At 36.6% G+C, this 19,508-nt stretch overlaps 4 protein-coding genes, 1 long non-coding RNA gene and 1 other non-coding gene across 6 annotated transcripts; 3 read left to right on the top strand and 3 right to left on the bottom strand.

The window, feature by feature from the left end:
- The first annotated feature begins 70 nt into the window (after positions 1 to 70).
- Positions 71 to 2,777, top strand: LOC108986383. Its single transcript, XR_001995356.2, has 3 exons — positions 71 to 459; positions 1,458 to 1,815; positions 2,219 to 2,777. It is a non-coding gene; the product is annotated as an uncharacterized LOC108986383 (long non-coding RNA).
- Positions 2,778 to 2,841: 64 nt separating this feature from the next.
- Positions 2,842 to 4,604, bottom strand: LOC108986381. Its single transcript, XM_018959000.2, has 2 exons — positions 3,297 to 4,604; positions 2,842 to 3,144 (listed from the first exon to the last, which is right to left on the bottom strand). Exons 1-2 carry the CDS (start codon positions 4,176 to 4,178, stop codon positions 3,088 to 3,090), a joined length of 939 nt encoding a protein of 312 aa, XP_018814545.1. The 5' UTR covers positions 4,179 to 4,604; the 3' UTR covers positions 2,842 to 3,087.
- Positions 4,605 to 6,394: 1,790 nt separating this feature from the next.
- LOC108986315 (RING-H2 finger protein ATL52-like) lies at positions 6,395 to 6,925 on the bottom strand. The gene has a single exon (XM_018958893.1). It carries the CDS (start codon positions 6,923 to 6,925, stop codon positions 6,395 to 6,397), a length of 531 nt encoding a protein of 176 aa, XP_018814438.1.
- A 1,269-nt stretch (positions 6,926 to 8,194) lies between these two features.
- LOC108986341 (CLAVATA3/ESR (CLE)-related protein 46-like) lies at positions 8,195 to 8,695 on the bottom strand. Its single transcript, XM_018958919.2, has 3 exons — positions 8,583 to 8,695; positions 8,406 to 8,473; positions 8,195 to 8,304 (listed from the first exon to the last, which is right to left on the bottom strand). The coding sequence occupies exons 1-3, from the start codon at positions 8,692 to 8,694 to the stop codon at positions 8,209 to 8,211; spliced, it is 276 nt and encodes a 91-aa protein (XP_018814464.1). The 5' UTR covers position 8,695; the 3' UTR covers positions 8,195 to 8,208.
- A 2,007-nt stretch (positions 8,696 to 10,702) lies between these two features.
- On the top strand, positions 10,703 to 10,774 carry TRNAP-AGG. Its single transcript has one exon. It is a non-coding gene; the product is annotated as a tRNA-Pro (tRNA).
- A 2,154-nt stretch (positions 10,775 to 12,928) lies between these two features.
- Positions 12,929 to 14,523, top strand: LOC108986299 (CASP-like protein 4C2). The gene is made up of 3 exons (XM_018958877.2): positions 12,929 to 13,441; positions 13,848 to 13,983; positions 14,126 to 14,523. Exons 1-3 carry the CDS (start codon positions 13,383 to 13,385, stop codon positions 14,345 to 14,347), a joined length of 417 nt encoding a protein of 138 aa, XP_018814422.2. The 5' UTR covers positions 12,929 to 13,382; the 3' UTR covers positions 14,348 to 14,523.
- The last annotated feature ends 4,985 nt before the right edge of the window (positions 14,524 to 19,508 follow it).

Here is a 19,508-nt window from a genome sequence, read left to right as displayed (position 1 = left end):
AAACAAACAATAGAGTGTGATCTAGATTTTTTCAAAAATTTACCTATCCAAGAGTGACGTGAACAGTGTATTCGACTCCTCATCCTGCCCCGAGTATCCGACGTGGCTGCATCGGGAACCTTGAAAAGACTCTTGAGCTAGATCCCTACAATCTAGCGAAAAAGGGGAAAAAATAAAGTGCAAAGATCCTGCAACGCAATAGATCTTACGTATACAAGAACAAACTCAAACACTCGAAGGAAGGAAGCCAAGGAATCGGACCGTGAACCATTGCCATTGGATAAGCCTCCATCCCCGTCGTCTCATTCTTCGGTGTTCGGGAGGGATAGGCACGTGATTTACCAGGAGATGATGTAGTACCATCTGTTGCCGACGCCCTACCAGGACCAGGAGATCAACCACCTCACCCTCGCCTTCTTTGTCATCTCCGGTCTCCACCTCCTCTCCGCCCTCGATCGCGTACCCCTCTCTCCCTCTCTCTTCCATTTTGCTTTCGCGGGTGAAAAGAAACAGGGTTTTTAGTGTACTTTCATATATTCTTTGTTTTTGCGTTTTTGCTTTGGAAAGTTGGATTATTGTAGCTCCATCTTACGTCTGCTTCTGAATTTTTGAGATATTTCGGATTTTTTTTAACCATGGTTGAGTGTCCTGATTTCAATGTTTGGTTTTGATCCTACTGCAGCCAAGCATCATAATCTGGTGTTTCCTTATTTTTTGTTCACTTTATTATTTCGCAATGACTCGAAGGAATTAATGTTGGGGATGTCCAACCTTTTTTCTTCCTTCTCCCGAGGTCATAGTGCGGAGAGTGAGTGATGTTCGTATCATGATAGGCACTTGATTATGTTCACAACCACATGGTTGAATCAAACAACTTACTTTAGAAAAACAAATCTAATTACGTGTTTATTTTATAGGCATTTTAGGTTGGCAAATGGCAAGGATGCAATTGCCAACTGGGTTTTATCCTTGCAAGCTCACCAAAAAAATAAAGCTGAACTGAAAGATGGCATGCGCTCGCTTACTAATATTAATCGCACATAACTCTATCTATATTTTCTGGGAGCCTTCCCTTTTAAGCATGTTTTCTATAATTCACTCAGGTAACTCAAAAGTAAAGAAAATGTTATAAAGCTCTTGGTTTTTGCTAAACAATAGAAAGGACATAGGGTGTTTGAGAAAATGTTTAAGACAATGCAGACTCAGAGATGCTCTCGGATTCCATCATTCCATTCTATTGAAAAGTGTATTACATCATACTATTTATAGACAATGTTCATAACAACCTTGATTCCTTCTCCTATCACATTTTGACAGATGTCACTCTAGCTATTACATTCTGTTATAGTCTAAATGCTACAGCATTCCAGAATATTCTCTCTGTGGTGCATTGACTGTACTATGCATTGTTGGTGTAGTGCGTTGCACTGCTGCTGTTGGCTGAGATGCCTTATTAGTTTTATGCAGGACAATTTTAGGCGTTCCATGGTTCAAGCACTTCTCAATTTCCTCCAGACAATAATGGGGTGTAACAAACAGATTGTGCGCTTAAATTTCGATCATTCTGTTTTCTGCTGTGTTTGTTATAATAGCATTCTGTTCTACGACTTTATCTAAGGTTTTGAGTCACAACGGCAGTCACTTGGCAAGCACATATGGTGCCCTAGCCATACTAAAGATTGTTGGATACAACTTCTCAAGTATCGACTTTGAGACAGTATTGACATCAATGAGAAACCTCCAACAGCCAGATGGGGAGTAAGCTTTACAACTCCTATTGTGGATTCACTTCATTCAGCCTCTTGGGAGAATCCGGTATGAACTTGCTCTGCGTTCAGCCCAATAACAGATTTGGCTGCAGGGCTCTAACTTTGAAACTCTTTTTCATTTTATTGGCTCTGTAACATTCATATATATGGAATTTGATCACAAAAAAAGGAATTGGTTGCACTCTCATGCTAAATTGGGCAAGCAGCGATTGAATTCAAATTCAAATTATCTAACTCACTCATTACTTCATTTAATATAATCACCTTGCATCTGTATGTTCTAAAATACTTTTTTCTTCTTTGTAAAGCATAAAATGAAAAATAAGGTTTGTGGTATAATGTTTTCGCTGCCACCGATGCCTGATTTATGAGATCGCGTTGCTCATCGTGAACCTTGATATTTCTTGTTCTTTTTTTATGCTCTAAAGTTGCTCTCAACAATGATGCAGTTGAGCACGATTGCGTAGTCCGAATCTCAATCCGCATATGAAGTTTGCAGCGTATGGAATGCCCGTATACTAATGAATTGTTAGTAATTGTTCGAATTAATCCTTCCCATTGACATAATTGTAGCTATTTAAATGTCATACAAGGGAAGTCCGAGGAGTGTCAGGTTGGATCAGTAAAGAATGCAAGTAGCAACAAGGTCTGGGTCAGCTTTGGTTGTATGGCAATAATAAAATCATGCTGCTGCATACTCTTAAAGAGCTGATAAAGGGTGGTGTGTATGATGATTCTACAGTGTCTGTAGCTTTTGGCTTTTACTACCACGAGACATTTTCACGGGCATTTGCCTCCTTTGTTGTTTATGAAAAGCCGAAGGTGGCGCATCTCATAAACCCCCCTTTTCCAACTTTGTCACTTTGTTGAATGGTTCATCATGCAAACCCTAACCTACCACCTACCTTTTGGCCCACAAATACCCTATTTCTTCGTGCTTTGGTAACTGTGATTTCACCAGATGCCGGGGGTTTTATGCTATCACCGGGCTCCTTGGTATTCGATTGCCTCGTGGCTTTTACTAAACTTTCCTTCTAACCGGGAAAAAAAAAAAAAAAAGATAAACAACGAATAAAGGCTAGAAATTTAGCGGGGAAAAAAGCTTTTGCAGAGCTGGTTCGACAATAGCATCAGTTGGACCATCACTCATGAGAATTACAGCTATGAGACAACTCAGGAGACATGGAGATTGAATAAAACAAATAACTCCACAGGTCCCCCACCACTTGCATCAGACCCACTTCTCCATGTCAAAGTTGCAGAGAATGTGCCCCCGTCCCCAAAAACAAAAGATTCAGAGCACAAGGGTTAAGAATGTTTAACCTGTAACTGCATCCCCAAACCCCTCAAAAGAAATTGAGATAAACACAAGAACCTGACAGATGAAAACATCTAATAAAAGATAATTAGATGAAGTGCCTGTGAGGACAGACCCATTTCATTTTGGTTAATGGAACTCTAATGTAAACTGGGCTTCTTGTTAATCGGTGATAGGAATGATGAGGGTGAAGAAGCTAGAGGAAGTACCTGTGAAGTGCTTGAATGGTACTGTAGTGGATGGTGATTAACATCTCTTTCTTTATGCTTATCAACAATGATTGTGATGAAAGGCCCATCTTCCTCGTCTTTATGAAACTTTGATGGGGAAGCTGGATTTCTGTTTTCTTGGACATCCTCATCGGCGCTATGAACCTTTTCCTTGGCTTCTTCTATTAATTTTCTTTTTAGTTTCTCTTCTGCATCCTTTAAGAACTTGAACTTTGGAGGAGGTGAGGACTTTATGCTTTTGAACTCTGCATCTGTTGCTGATTCAAAGAGAGGGTTGAATCCATGCTGATTGTAAGAATTCATAGGAGTGACAGGGGGAGTGAAAAAAGATGGGGAAGCCAGGGGGGTCAAATACGGTGTCTCCGATGGTAGAAGCAAATCGCTTAAGCTTCTACTTCTGGAGCCCTTTCCACTCTTGTCACCCCTAGACTTGCCATCGTCAGATTCTAAATCCTCTTTGGTTTCCTCTATAATTGTGAACAGGAATCTCGGAGGGCCTGAGAGGTTTTGCAGCCTCATGAACTCTGTCTCCATGTCATCATCTCCGAAGGGTTTAAGCAAAAAATCCTTGTTTGACTGCATATGAAGCTGGCCTTCTGGTTCATGGACAAGGGTGCCTGTGATTCCCATAGAAGAACGGAGTTCTTGGGGATCCAAAGCTGTGTGCCTCAAAGAAGTAGACTTTTTCCAGCAAAACATGTAGAACAGCTCGCTTGCTGGGCCGCTGTAATCATTTTCCATCTCTCTGTTGGTTAACCTCTTCTTCCACCACAATAAGTAGTAAAGCTCCGCAACAAGAGCCAAGAAGAGGCAACCAAAAACTACACTCAGAGCAAGTCCTACACTACTCAATGATTTCATCTTTGCATTCAAATCACATTAGATCTTACCTCAAATTAAACATAGAAAGATCAACTTCCACTGCAATAGCTTAGTTGTAAAACCATCGAACTAAACTATACTGGAAAAGTTGAAACCCTTTTGTTTCCGCTGCAAGAAAAACCCAGGAAAGTGAAAGAAAAAAAAGCTTACTAGGGAATTCTGAACGGTCTCGATCTTATATGAACAGCGGACAAGCCCAAGAACCCAGATCATGAACTCTCACTACAACTGAGAAGAGATATGTATCAAACTCGCAGCCTCTCTTAAGTGAAAACCTTTAAAGTATTTCCTAACTCCTATATGCGAAGACAAGCCCAAAACAGCCACCTGCTAAATCATATCCAAAGGCTCTGTTTCTCTCTGAAAATCACACTCTTGAATCATGGAGCATGACTGTAAATCCCTTTTCACTTTAATCCCAAACGGCTAAACTATTAAACGGTGGACACTCTTGTCTTTTAACCAGACAATAAAATAAAATAAAATAAAATAAAAAGATTCTCTTTATCCAAAAAACGGACCGAGCAAAAGAAGTCGGTAAACGCCTCACTGGTTATGGTTAATTGAGTTGTCGCGTCCTTCGAGGGATGCTCACATGAGATCACAGCTGAAAGTGATATCCCATGTAATAATTCTATCGTGGCTAATGTACTAAAATACCCATTGTTTAAGATTTTACCACTTGAAAGGAATGGTCGACGGTTTTATGTTGGTCAATGGCAATTTAGGACAAACAAGAATCTTTCATCAACCTAGACATTTTGTAGTTTTTCCCTCGACTCAACAAATAAAGTATGGCTATAATGAGGCCTACAAAATATAAATATGCATACAAACAAAGGTTTTGGGCTTATACGGAAGTCGTACAACATCACAGCTAATCGAATACTTTTTTCTATAGCAAGAACAAAATGACACTCTCTGCGTACCAAAACAACTCGACTGCATATTCTCAGTAAGGAAAGAAATAGCGATCATCATTGCACCTTGGACTTAAGGACTTCGGCTTATCTTATTGGGTAGTTTTTTAAGCACAAAATATCAGAGATATCTGGTAAGATACTACTTTTATTATGGTTAACACCACTGATTTTGTGTCCCCAAATCTGGTGAGAACGGCTTTCTTTCTTTAAATCTTAAGCCATTTTGGTCGATCGAGGAATAGATCGTGCTCTTAATCATACTGTCTGCGACGTAAAGACGCAAATTTGTCCTACAGTGCATTTACCCACAACCAACCCCACCAAGATTTTCCATCCCCGTGTTAATAAAGTTATGTCCAACTAAATAACTTTGATATCTTCTGTCGTAAAAATAGGGTGAAATAAAGTTGAAATCTGAGTATGACAGGTCACTATTCAGTCAGTGACTCAGTTCTCACTCTAATGAAAGGTTCCAGCTTTCCCTTCCGGTGGCCTAAAACAACTAAAATAAATTGCAGATGTGCCTTTTTTTGCATTTATGTGAAGCCCAAGATTCTGATGGGCTTTTAACCTCAGTTAAGCCACCTGTCTAGGCCCAGTTCTGAGTATTTATTTAGTATGCCAAACCAAACCATCCATCCATATGGCCAACCCTGGCCCTATAGACATGGCGCATGATCAAAGACTGTATTTGACTAATAAATTAATAATGCATGCAGTTTAACAGTAAATTAAATCTTTATTTAAAAGCATATGGTCCTATCCAACCCACAGTCAAATTTAATCGGCCCATATTATTGGTGTTAAAGGCTAATTAAATACAAAAAATCTACTCAACCTCCTACTATTCATACAACCTCCACACTCCACATTATTTTTAATTTTTATTATTTTTTTCTTTTATTAAATATTTATTATATAAATAATGAATAAAAAATTTAAAATAATTTAAAAAGAATAAACTCAAAAAAAAATTTTAAAAAAATATTAAAAATTTAAAACATTTAAAAAAGTGTGGAGTGTAGAGTGTGGTGGAGATTGTGTAGCAAAGCTCAATTAAATATTGCCTGCTCACAGTTTGAATATTGGAATCAAACCCCCATGCGGCCGGGTGTCCTGTTGTGTTAACATTTCTCTCTATACAGCACAAGCGCTAGAGGCGGGAGAAAAAGAAAAACATCCGAGCCAATATAAATGTATTGAAAACATCAGCGGTAAGGTGATTCCTAGGACTAAACCTTGAGCAAATATAGTGGGACAAACCTTTCACTGTCATGCCCGCGTAGAATGTATAACAATATCTTGCAGCGTTACTGAATGTGCCTCGGACTCGTCGGAACTTGAAATTGTTGCACGATGAAATGTTGATGACAAAGGAGCGGCATCAGACCGACAAATCGGGCAAGTTGAGTGAGAGTAGAGCCACATATCAATGCATGGGACGTGAAACGAGTGCATGCACCCTGGCAAGGTACGTAATTCTTCACCATCTTCAAATTCGCTCAAGCACACGGCACAAGTGCCATCTTCGCCCATCAAGTCCACACCTTTCTGATACTTGTGCGTTGGGATGAGTTGGACCATAGAAGCGCTGGTACTACCGATAGATGTCTCCATTGTGATCTCAGACACAAAACGTGATCGCCTGAGTCTTTGTGGAGGGCTTTGGTTAGCAGCCGCCGGGTGCCGGTTACAAAAACAAACAGTTATACAATGGTAAATTATGACCACGATAGCCGCTGATCCCACTGTAGCTAGAAGGAAAAAGAATTTTCCTAAGATATTGAAATCGTCGTTGGCCATGATATGAAGAGATTAATCAGCTAGCAATTGTGAGAGACTTTTAGAGTTTAGAGTGCCCTCAAAGAGTCATTCCTCTGAAACAACGCAGCTGCAACGGGGATTGCAAGGTTATACTTGTCTTCTGCGTACATAACTTGTGTTAAGAAATACTAAATACAGACAATGATAAGGTTACAGCTTAGACATTGGTGGGCCTCGATCGTTGACATCCATGTGGCAATCTTCTACGTTATTAAATTTCTTTCAGGAATAAAAAACAGTAAAAAGAATCGAATGCCATTGCATTGCACCGTGCCACCGGCCATGTTTTGATGATACTTAACATGACTAGTGCATTAAATAGGCATGCTTTTTTCCACTTTGTTCTATTTTTCTAGGTGTTTTGGAGTACCGGACTAACGGCTCTGGAACATGGGCTTGGGTTGTACAAGAAGGAATGAATCGAGCCAATGTTTTCAAATGCTCCTCATAGCAGCCTGCTTCATTGTCGAGAATTACAAGGCCTTGACGATGCATGGGCACATCTTTCAACCTTATAACCGGGTAGTCCCTTAAAAAAAATCGCGATTTCCGAGAAAATTTTCTTTAAATAATGATTGGCCAATCATATTTGTAAAGGTTTTGAACAAAATACTTCCATTTAAAAATTAGATGGGTATTTGAATAGACTAAACGATCATGTTTCCATGCCGCCACTGTTTTTTCTCTTCTTCTTCTTCTTGTTTTTTTTTTTTTTTTTTTTTTTAACTTTTTTAATGAAGCAGGATGACTCTTAAGCGAGATACTTTGGAGTCTGGACTCCAAGAAAGAAATTGTATGCCTTCAGGAAAAGATCCGTGACAAGACAACCTTCCACGCCACTTGGTTCCATATGCCAGATGAAGATATTTTTCTCAGACAGATATAGTTTAGGGTAGTTCTTTGAAGTGTGGAAGGTATATAAGAAAGACTAGCACAGCAGAGCAGGCAGGAAATTGCTTCCGGCAGCTGTACCTTATGTTCCTGCAAACTCATATTGTTCGTACCTCATTTAATTCCAATCTAAAATTTAGTAGCTATATGTGACACAGTTTTGAGGTTCTTCGAGTATGCAAAATCATCCCAAACTGTTAGTATTAGAGGTAGGTGCCCTCTGTTTATATGACTTACATCCCAAACATAAAACATCCTTTTGCAAATACGAGACAGTGAAATGTTATACATAACTTCTAACCAATAAGCCACAAAGATAAATGCATCTTCACCATATTTGTTTTGCTTTGCTGAGCATTGAGTGCCTCCTTTCAGTCATGCTTGGCTGGTGGGTGCCGATTTCCAATGGGATTAGGTGCTGAAGGAACTTTACGATAATTTTCTATGACCTGCATTCCTGATTTGTTCTTTTCATGAAACAAGAGAAGTCATGTACAAGCAGTTTCCGTCATATTGAATGTAAGACTATAGTGACAAATAGATGCCACCCGGAAGAAGTTCTACTCACCCAAGTAGCAGACAAGAATCCAGCCGCTGAACCTTCACTCGATTGTGCAGGTTTGAGCTTGAAGCCACCTAGGGAAGCAACAAAGAAATTAACCATCTGTCTGTTTCTACTCAATTCTGAAGATACCAGTTTAGTATGCATTATTGTATCAGCAAGGGCGCCAGCTTAGGGACTTACCTGGTTCTGCTTTGCGAATCCTCATGGCCGTAGCAGAATAATTTCTAGTAGCTATAAAGACGAAGGCCAAAAAGAGACATATTTGAATATCTTTCCTCTTCATCTTTTGCATGGGATTGTGCAGGGTGGGAGTAAGTGGGGGTATTTAAGGTGTGGGGTTTATATAGCTAGGCACGAGAAGTATATATGTTATATAAGTCGATCATTTTTCACCTAATCATTGTTTTTTTGAAATTATGGAATGCCATGTTAAAGGTGCCTGGGAATCCAATGTTATATTAGATTAGAATTATTAATTAGGGTATAAAGGTGAGTTTCTTGTCATCGTCCGTTGACCACTGTTGGGTCATTACCATATAATAGAGCCATCAACGCTGTTGTCCTCCATGACCCTAACATAAAGATCCTTACTACAGCTTTAGGTTCCCAAATGTTGGTATCTGCAAATCAGGAAATAGATTGCTCCCTATCGGTACGTGCCCATATATGCAAGTTGAATATCTGCGTTGCGGATAAAACTTTTTTGTAGCAGATCGAGTACAGTAAGTACTTCGATTTTATTTTGCTAGCAAACATGTCTACTGATAAGATGTCTACAATATAAACTGTACAGAAATAATCAAAAGATTGCCACATCTAATATGCGCTGTCAAAAAATTTATGGACCTAATTCATCTCATAAAACCGGTTCTACAAGAGAGGATTTTTCATTACTTATAAACATGCCCAAGACCTTATCCACAGTCAATGTGGAATTATTCCTCAACACCCTCCCTCACGTGTAGGTCAGTATTTTTTCTGGTCCTTGTCACGGGGTAAGTAGTGTAGACCCTCATTCGTCCTGTGACAAGCTTTGATAACATGAAGAAATTCATGGGCCTAACTCGTCTCATAAAACCAGTTTTACAAGAGATGATTGTTCATTGCTTATAAACATGTCCAAGACCTTATCCACAGCGAATGTGGGATTATTTCTCAACACGCTGCCCATAACATGAGGGTAATTATGGACCTGTCGTGCTCTTTAAGAACACCGAAGCTCCGTTTGGATAGTAAGATTGGATGATTTTAAATAAAAGTTAAAAGTTGTATAAAATATTATTTTTTAATATTATTATTATTTTAAAATTTGAAAAAGTTGAATTGTTTATTATATTTTATGTATAAATTTAAAAAAATTATAATGATGAAATGAGATTGTATCCAAACGGAGCCAAATGAAATCAGATTCTCCTTCTTCTTCTTCTTTAATGGCTCGTGAAAAAGCTAATTTTGTAAACTGCATACAGAACATGATTGCAGATGATCAATGTCTTGTACTTGGTACAGGTCTAGACTGAGCAAGATATGCTTGTTTTTTTTCCCGGGTTTTTTCTGAATAAGAGATGCTTGAGGGGAGAGAGAAGAGATGCATGTATATATTGTCCCCAATCCTGTGACTAATTTGGCATGCACTCACAACAATATCTGCTTTGCCTAATGGCCATTTCAATATCTTGAAGTGGTTCGTTGAAGCCCTATATTAGTAAATTCTAGTGTCCCCGGCCGGTATGTTTAGATTAAAGTTCAACTAACTATATGCTCCACCTCGATAGCTTCCAAAAGTCAAAATTCTCAGCAGTTGTTTATTTTTCTAACTTATTTGTCAAATGAGAAGAAGTTACACAGAGAGTAACACCACCTATAAAAAGAAGAGACCCTTACGATGTTAATGATGATACTTGCTTCGTTGACTCCCCGTGAGACAAACTCATAATGATGCTTTCAGTACTGTTAATACGAATTTTGTATTTTGATTAATCTTGGATTTTGTGTCTTAAGCTTTTGAGTTTTTAGTCACTTTTTCTGGTAAAAGTTGGGTGGGTGTTTTGGATTCCTGTTACGCTTGTGGTTGAGGTTGTCCGTCCTGCCTGTCTTTTGACCACCCTTATTTACATAAAGGCAAACTGTAAGATCCATCTCAAGAATCAATGCTTCATTACTAGATGATCAAATGCGTGCAACGAACGCAAATGAAGCCTACAATTTTGGGCTTTGAAATTTGTGATCACTGGATAGAGGGGAATAAAGATATTAATGTATTCAGATATAAAGCTTTTGAGCAAGGAGACAGCATCTAAGGGCATTTGGTCTAGTGGTATGATTCTCGCTTAGGGTGCGAGAGGTCCCGAGTTCAATTCTCGGAATGCCCCATCGTTTATTTCTCTTTTATATATGGACCGAAGCCCATCATAGTCTATTTCTGGGCCAGGCCCATCGCTCTGTATCCTCTATTTTTTCCTGCTACATTTATAAATTAATTATATCCACTCATGTTTTATTTTCACCCAATCCATAGAACCAGGGTTAAAAAGGAAAGAAGTCCCCATACTAACCAATATTCTGATATCATGTTAGCACCCAAAACTTTAGTTGATGATTTAGAAAAAATGAAATTAACCATCTAACCAATTGCTCTTGAACAGATAGCCATGGAAACAGCACACTTGATAGATGAAAAGCCCCACATACAGAGAGATCAAATGATATGCTTTGTTAATGGAACGACTCATTCCGCTCGGCACATCCACATTAGTCATATGCTCCACCCAGAAATGAAAGTTTAATCACATATATATGTTATTTGTCTTGTAAATCATCATTCGACATTGATGGGATCTACATGACGTACAAAAATTTGCACCATTATCACATGTTATACGGTATATATAAACGGGGAGACTTATCCACACAAAAAATGAAAAAAAAAAAACTTGATGATGCAAACAATAAGAGAGGAATTATCAGGCTGTAGGGCTCAACAGTCAAGATGAGTTGTACATAAGTAATTCAGAATCTTGATCTGGCCCCCATTTTTTCGTTGTGGGGGGATTATTGTTTCTTCGATAGGAGAGAAGGTCGTGAAAAGTTGTGGCATATGCTGCACAAAAGTGCAGCAATTGTAAAGCAAAGATTTCATGATAAATAGTCTCTCTGCTTTAATAGTTTTCACGGGATTCTGGCCAGTGCCATCTTCCGATATTGAACGCCAATGTCGGGCTTCTCCCGTTTATCTCTCTCTCTCTCTCTACCATCCTTTCCCCCCCTCCCTCTAATTTTCTCTCAATTTTTGTCTACTGTTTATTTTCCTCCGCCCGACCACATACCCCGCCACTAGATTCTTCTTTAACTACTAATTCACCAGGTGTCATCATCCATCCCTCATTTCTCATCAACACATGAAGAGCTCCAACCAGATTTATCAAGCAAGAAAATACCATAGATTTGTTTTAGAATGCTCTTTATCTGAGAGTCGTACATAAGACAATTGAGCTCTTCAATGGTAACCTTAATGCAATTAATTTCAAAACACATTTCCCCTATGCTGGTTCCAACCACAATCGATGACTCTCAATGTTCACCTTAATGTAATGTTCTAAAAATCTCTCTTATGAGGACAATTTCTTGACAGTTACTTGATCAAGAAAACATGGGACCATATCAATTTTTGATGTTCCGTTTTCCATTTCATTTACTTTTCCTTGATCCACTTTAATCGATGTTATGGTATTTTTGTTGGGATATCCCATCCCATCCTTTTAAATATTTTGTTCTTAAAACAAATCTCACTTATGAAAAAGAAAATTTGTTCACAATTCACCCATATTATCATGCTGCAGAAATTCAAAATCAAAACACATGGTACAAGCATCTATTTACTGCCTAGTTTTACCGATGAAGAATAAAGATGATCTATTAACAAGAAAGGGAAAAGAAAGCCAAAAATGGCGACCAGGGATTACGGCCAAAGACCAGTATTGCATAAGTTAGTTGAATATTGAAAACAAAGTAAAACCACTAATAATTCTGAAGAGTCTATTTATTTATTTGACATTGACTTTGCCCGCAGACACAGATCTTTCGGCTGTGAAGCAATTTTGCTGGTCACGACTCACATTCATCGTGTTTCCGGAGGAATCGGAATAGATAGATGGGGGCTTTTAGAAAGTGCGTGTGAACTCCAAAAGGTTGCCTTTGTGGGCGGGGGTGTCTCAAATTCCATGCAAAAGATGTCTAGAAGATTAAAGTAACTCGTAACAAGGGCTTTTCACGGCCATCTTCTTCTCAAGAACAATGATAGATGGCAGCTCAGTATAAACAAGTTCATTACATGAGAAAAAGAAGCTTCGGATGAAGGAACGCATGGAATTGGGAAAACAACAAAGCGAGGCTGAAAAAAAAAACGCAAATTCGCACAACTCAGAGAGAAAAATAGGAAGCACTATAAGGAGCTGTATATATAAATAATATGCATGCTAAAGGAAGAAAGAGAGAAAAGTCGCTTTCTCACCGTAGACAAATAGAGATCCCATTTCTCTTGTCCATCTTCTGCTTTCTTTCTTTTACTCCGCACTTTCCCTCTCACTCTCTCTCTCTCTCTCGACTCTCTCATGGACGTCTCGCCCTTCCCCGTGACTCCACCTCCCATCTGAACCTTCCACCATTAAAGTAAATTCCCCAAAAAATCGCTCCAACCAGAAAATTTTTAAAAAATTTCCCACCACCAGACCCTATTTCATCGTCATCGTCATCATCATCTCTGTCCGTCTGTCTCTCTCTTTGTCTCCTCCTACTCCTAATGATCTCCCACCTTGTTGTATACTATCACCATGCTATCCCCTCTCCCCTCACCGCCGTATCCCGACCTCCACCCATCAATTCCACTCCACAGTTTCCGAACAGAAGCTCCGCCGCTTCAACTCACTCGTCCTCGTCTTTCGCCTCGCCACCTTTTGCTTCTCCCTAGCCTCCTCTATCTTCATGCTCACCAACTCACGTGGTTCCTCTTCCCCGCATTGGTACGATTTCGACACCTTCAGGTATCCCCGTAACCACCCTTTTTTCTCTTCTCCGTTTGGTTTACTAGAAAATGTGGAAGAACAAGACGCAAGATTGATTTCTTCTAGTCATAATAAAAAACTTTGCTCTGTTTCATTTCAAAAATTGAAAATTGACAGAAAAAGAAGAACATGTTTCCTGGAAACAATTTTCTGTTTTTTTTTTCGGAAACAAACTGTTTCAAAAACGCTAGCGAATACGATTTCACTGTAAAAACAAACACCTCCGGTTATGGAAGAAATAGAAGCTCTTTACTGGAAGTCAATTCCGCGACTCAGCTTCCCCAACGAAACATACAGAAAATTGAAAAGATGCATTTTTTTTCAATTCAATTTTCTCAATACCTTTTTCAAAGAAATTAAAAACATACGATCAAAACTCCTGCAGATTCGTGTTCGCAGCGAATGCCATAGTGGCCGTGTACTCTCTATTCGAAATGGTAGTTTCTGTTTGGGAAATCTCCAGAGGCGCCACTCTCTTACCCGAAATCCTACAGGTCTGGTTCGATTTCGGCCACGACCAGGTTCAAACTCCAAACCCTAAACTTCCCTGCCTTTACTCTTTCTGTCTCTGATATGTATGTTATGAAATTTTCTTGTTTAATCTTAAATTGTAACTTTGAATTATGAACTCGAGTGTGGTGTGTCTGGGGTGTGATCGTCTAGGTCTTCGCGTACCTGCTACTGTCGGCGAACTCGGCGGGAACAGCGTTGGCAAAAGCACTGAGACGGACGGACACGTGTACGGACACGAGCGCGTTCTGCATCCAGTCGGACATCTCGATCGCCCTGGGATTCGCCGGGTTTCTGTTCCTAGGGTTTTCGTCCCTGCTCTCGGGATTTCGCGTCGTCAGTTTCATAATCAACGGCTCTCGTTTTCATCTTTGAATGGAGAGGATCAGATACGGCAGTATTTGTGTGTATTGGGATGTTGCTTTTTTTATCGTGTACCTTATTACAGTACTATTTGATTGCTATAAGTTCTGTGATTTTGAGGCCTGTATGTATAATCGAGAGATTTATTTATATTATAAATAAAAAAAAAGAGAGGTGTTTTGACTACAGTAGTTAAATAAAAAACAATTACACATTTATGAGATTCCTGAATTTCTTAAAAAATAACAACAACAAAAAAACCAATTTTTACTACAGCAGTCACAATAGAAAAAAAATATTTATAATTGTGAATTATGTAATCAGTGAATTGTATAATCGCTGTATAATTATTTTAAAAAATAAAAATAAAACATGAGACTTATATGAAAAAAATTATTTTTTTAATAATAATTATTTTTTTAAAATAATTACGTGATATTTACATATTTCACGTTACTCCTCACATAATGGAGATGTGTATCCGTTAATGTATCTTTGATTTGTAAAGAAAATTGGCTAAGAGTATTAGCATTGGATTCATCATTTTCATATTTAAAGTTTGATGAAAAGTATATTTTTCATAAATCCAAAACCTCTTTATCCATAACTTCAAATTTGATTAGTTATTGGATTCATCAAAAAAATAATATAATATTATTTTGTTAATAATAATATTTTTAATTTATTTTTTTATATTTTACAATTACACTAATTATATGTTAATTAATAATTTAATTTGATACTTAAATTATTATTTTCTAATTTAAATATATTGTGGCTCAAAATTGAAAAACAATAATTTAAATAAATAAAATAATGGTTATAGAGTGTGAATAGTGAGTCTTCAAATTTGAAGATGAAATGAATGTACTGTAGCTAAAAGCTTGACATTTGAGCATATGGTGAATCCAATGCCAGGATTTTAAAGCTAAAATCATCAAATTTTGAAGATTTGACTCATTTAATGAGTCCAATACTAGTGCTCTAAGAGCATTCTCATTAAATTGGCCAAATGCATCTTCAAATTTTAGCTAATATCACATGAATTTACATTTACCTATTTCATTTAAATTCAATTCCTACATTGGATTATCTATTTACTCTCTATATAATAATAAAATGTTATTATTTTAATAATTAATTAATTTAATTTATTTTTATCACATTTTGTAGTTCTACCAATTAAATATTAATAATAATTATATTCTAATTAAATTAATATTAAAAAAAGTATTATTAAATGTTAATAATAATTATACTCTAATTAAATTAATATTAAAAAATATTATTAAATGTTAATAATAATTATATTCTAAATGTTAATTATATTTTAATTAATTTAATTTGTTTACTTAGAGTAAGAAATTAATATTTTAATAGTTGATGAATCAATTATAGTTAACTATATTTGGTGAAGAACTGTAGCTAAAATTTAAATTATTTTAGAGATGGTTAATCTAATGTAAAGTTTTTTTAACACGAATTATCTAAATTTTAACTATTCTTCATCTTTTATCAAATCAATAAAAATGCACTAAGGAGTGTAGACGAACGACGGAATGAGACATTGAGAATGCCTTTTATTCCAAATAGCCCACACCACCTTGGGTCAAATCCATTTAAAAACCACGATCAATGGCAATCAGTCTTATGTATTATCGGCAGTTTGTCCCAATGAAGGCTCCCCCACTTCTCTAAGAATTTGATTTTAAAGGATTGACTGTCTCCAATTCCATCTTTGATTAGATTGGGAGGCCTTTATATATTGGTTATAGGACAAACTATCAATTTCATCTATCGTGTCCATCAATTCGAATGGGACTCTTGTTCAACACCCGCCCCCCCAACTCAAGGTAGCGTTTTTTTTTTTTTTAGAAGAGATGTGTTGAGATTAAAAATTAAAAATTAAATAAATTATCATTAAATTATATTATTTTAATATTATTTTTATTTAAAATTTTAAAGTAAAAATTTTTAAATTTTATAATAATTAGATAAAATAAATTATAAAAACATACGAGAGATTATTATTTATGGATAACATGAGAGAGAACTCGAGACTTCGCGGATGGAGAGGAGTTTTAGTATTTTACAACTCCCGTCTCCTGATATTTCAGGAGGAACTGAATAAAACATATCATATTAATATATTGGCTTAGGCAAAAAGAAAAAACAAACAAAAAAAAAGATGTGCGCTACTGGTTAAAAAAGTAATGTTCTCCATGGTTGCTCTACAAAGAACGTTACTTTTTTCGGAGGACAGGTGGGTGGTTTCTTCATCAACCTGTCGAGAATTCGCGCTCTAGCTAATATAGTCAACAGAATTGCGATGGTGGAAGATTTTATAGATAATAAAGGGTGAATAGAGGGGAGAAATGCTCAAGTAAGTACTAGGAGAGAATGAAGCAGATACAGTCAAAACCATCTCTATTAGTAGACTGGGATTCATTGACAAACAGATATGGGACTACACAAAATCAGGATATTTCTCAGTACAGAATGCATATCACTTAGAGTTGAGGCTAGAGAGAATGGCAAAAGGTGAACCCTCTAGAACAAACAATGAGAGTGGAATGTGTAAGGAGGTATAGAAGCTCAATGCACCTGCTGTTGTAAAAAATTCCTTGTGTAAAGCGGTTAAAAATTGTTTACCCACTAAGGAGAACATGTTAAAGAAGAAAGTTGTTAAGTCACCCGTGTCTCATATGTAGTAGGGAAGTGGAGTAAGTTACTCATTCACTTTGGAGTTATGATGCTTCCTCATATGTTTGGGCATAAAGTGAAAGTCCTGTAAAAATTGGTTATGTGTTGAGTTGGACTTCTATCAACTGTGTGAAAGATTAGTGAAGAACTTAAATCAAGGAGAACTAAAGAAGGTGACAACCATCATAAGGAACATTTGGTTGAGAAGAAACAAGTTTATTTTTGAAGAGAAGTTCTCTAATCCTTACAAAGTTATAAGAACAGGTTTGAAAATTTTAGAAGAGTATCAAAAGACACATAAGGACTTAGTTTGCAACTTCAGAGCTGCAGGGTTTGGGCGAGCAGTGGAAAAATGGAAGAGACCAGGAGATGGCATAGTGAAAGTTAATTGGGATGCCTCTTTTAACTCTATGAGATTGAAGATGGGGGCAGGTATCATTTTGAGGGATAAAGACGGTGAGGTATTAGCATCTTTATGTATGAGTAAAATAAATGTTAGTCACCCTATACTTGCTGAAATTTATTCATTGTGGAGGGTTGTGGAGTTTCGTTTGGAATTAAACATGAAGAACATTATTTTTTAAGGAGATGCACAAACAGTGATAAGAGATGTAAATAGTAAAGAGGTGGTTTGGATGTGGTATGGTCAGTTAATTGAAGAATTGAAAAGCATTTTTACTAGTAGAACAAATTGGAAGATACAACATACATATAGGGAAAACAATATAGTGTCCCATCAATTAGCAAAGTTAGCTTTGAAAATAGATGAGGGATCTTTACGCTTGTAATACAGGACAAACTTTATATTCCTTGATGTTGGTGAAAATACACAATAATATAATAAAAATTACAATTAAAATAAAATTAAGACACGAAAATATTGCTCTCTTTAAGGAGATTCAATCCATCTACGGTGTACAAAGTCTCAAATTAATCGATGCAGCAAAACTCCTCTTGACTTGACTCCTCTAGAATACACCGAACTAACTATGCACAAGCGATTGAGCCTAAAACTCCATTCAAAGAACATATTTCTTTTATTTGAAAAATCTCTCAAAAAATATTCACACTTTATCTTTCTCTTTTCGAAAGAAAATTATTACCTTCGTACGTATCAAAAAGAAAAAATACTATACTTGAATAACAACCACACACTAGATGAAAAGATAGATCTTATCGAATGCCAATCTCTTTCTAATTTAAAAAGGAAGGTAGACGTTAATACAAACGGTACAAAAAACATTCATTACCAACTTAAAACGTAAAAATAAACCGACCTGCATAAATGATTTAAAGTTTAAACGTTGAAAACGTTAATGGAAATGTTGATAAACGTATAAAGCCATGAAGTCGGTTTTGCCAGTGTTTTACAAGAATTAAAAGTGAAAAAAAAAATAACGGCAATAAATTAATAAAGAAACCAACGTTACAGACCAAAATGTTCGGCTACTGGCAAATCAAGAGAATAAATGCAAGCTAAATAACGTTCAAGCAATAAAACTCATAAACCCTAATAATTATTTTTAAAAAAATACCAATATTTCCCCACTATTTTTTAATAATAATAAAAATAATAATATAAATGATTATTATGCATCATAAAGATATGCTTTGTATTGAACCTTCATTTAGTGAAATAATAACCTTTACTCCAGAGTTAGTAATGGTCTCAAACTTGAACTATGACTACTTAAGAGAAATAAAGAATTATTACTCACACACAGTAATCCAAGTGTTGACATGAGTTTTATTAGCCAACACATTACGGCCTTATGCTAATCTCAGTTTCATGAGTGTATTTGAGAATAAACTCAAATTTCATAGAGAGCGGCCCCACTCTCACACTCACATAAATGAAATCTGTCAAAAGTGTTCCTGTAATTCTAACACCCTACTCATAAGAGCTACATAATTTCATTAAGAGTTTTTTTCAAAAACTCATCATCTACAACATTACAGGATAAATGCACTCACATCATAGGAATGAGAAATAAAATAAATAGTGCATTTCTTACTACCATCATATGATTCGTTTTTCCCATTGAACCCAGTTCTCAAGATCTCTAGTTCCCGGGTTGGGTATCCTCATACATGACTCTTGAATTATGAGTTTTAATCACATTCTCCTCGATGTATTTCAGATCATTTCTCTTGTCAAAACTTTATTTAGTGAATCCACATTAATAATATTATCAGCAAAGAAAATCTTACGGTACTTTATTTTTCTTCTGAAGGATCTGAGTTTACCGCTATAAAAACAGTTTTGTACTCTACTAATTGTAGTAGTACCATGACTATCACAATGAAATATTATGGATGAAACTGATTTTTTTCCACAAAGGAATAAATCTCTCCACTAATTTGCTTATTTATTGAAGCCAAAGCAATTATGACTTAGCAGTAAAATATGCGACAGCCAAAACATGCAATAAAGCACTTAAATTCTGAAACGGCTTGATATTAGATTCTG

The sequence above is a fragment of the Juglans regia genome, chromosome 7, assembly GCF_001411555.2.
Source record: "Juglans regia cultivar Chandler chromosome 7, Walnut 2.0, whole genome shotgun sequence".
Taxonomy (NCBI): domain Eukaryota; kingdom Viridiplantae; phylum Streptophyta; class Magnoliopsida; order Fagales; family Juglandaceae; genus Juglans; species Juglans regia.
Note: the sequence above shows the minus strand (reverse complement) of the source record. Positions and strands in the feature narration are given on the sequence as shown.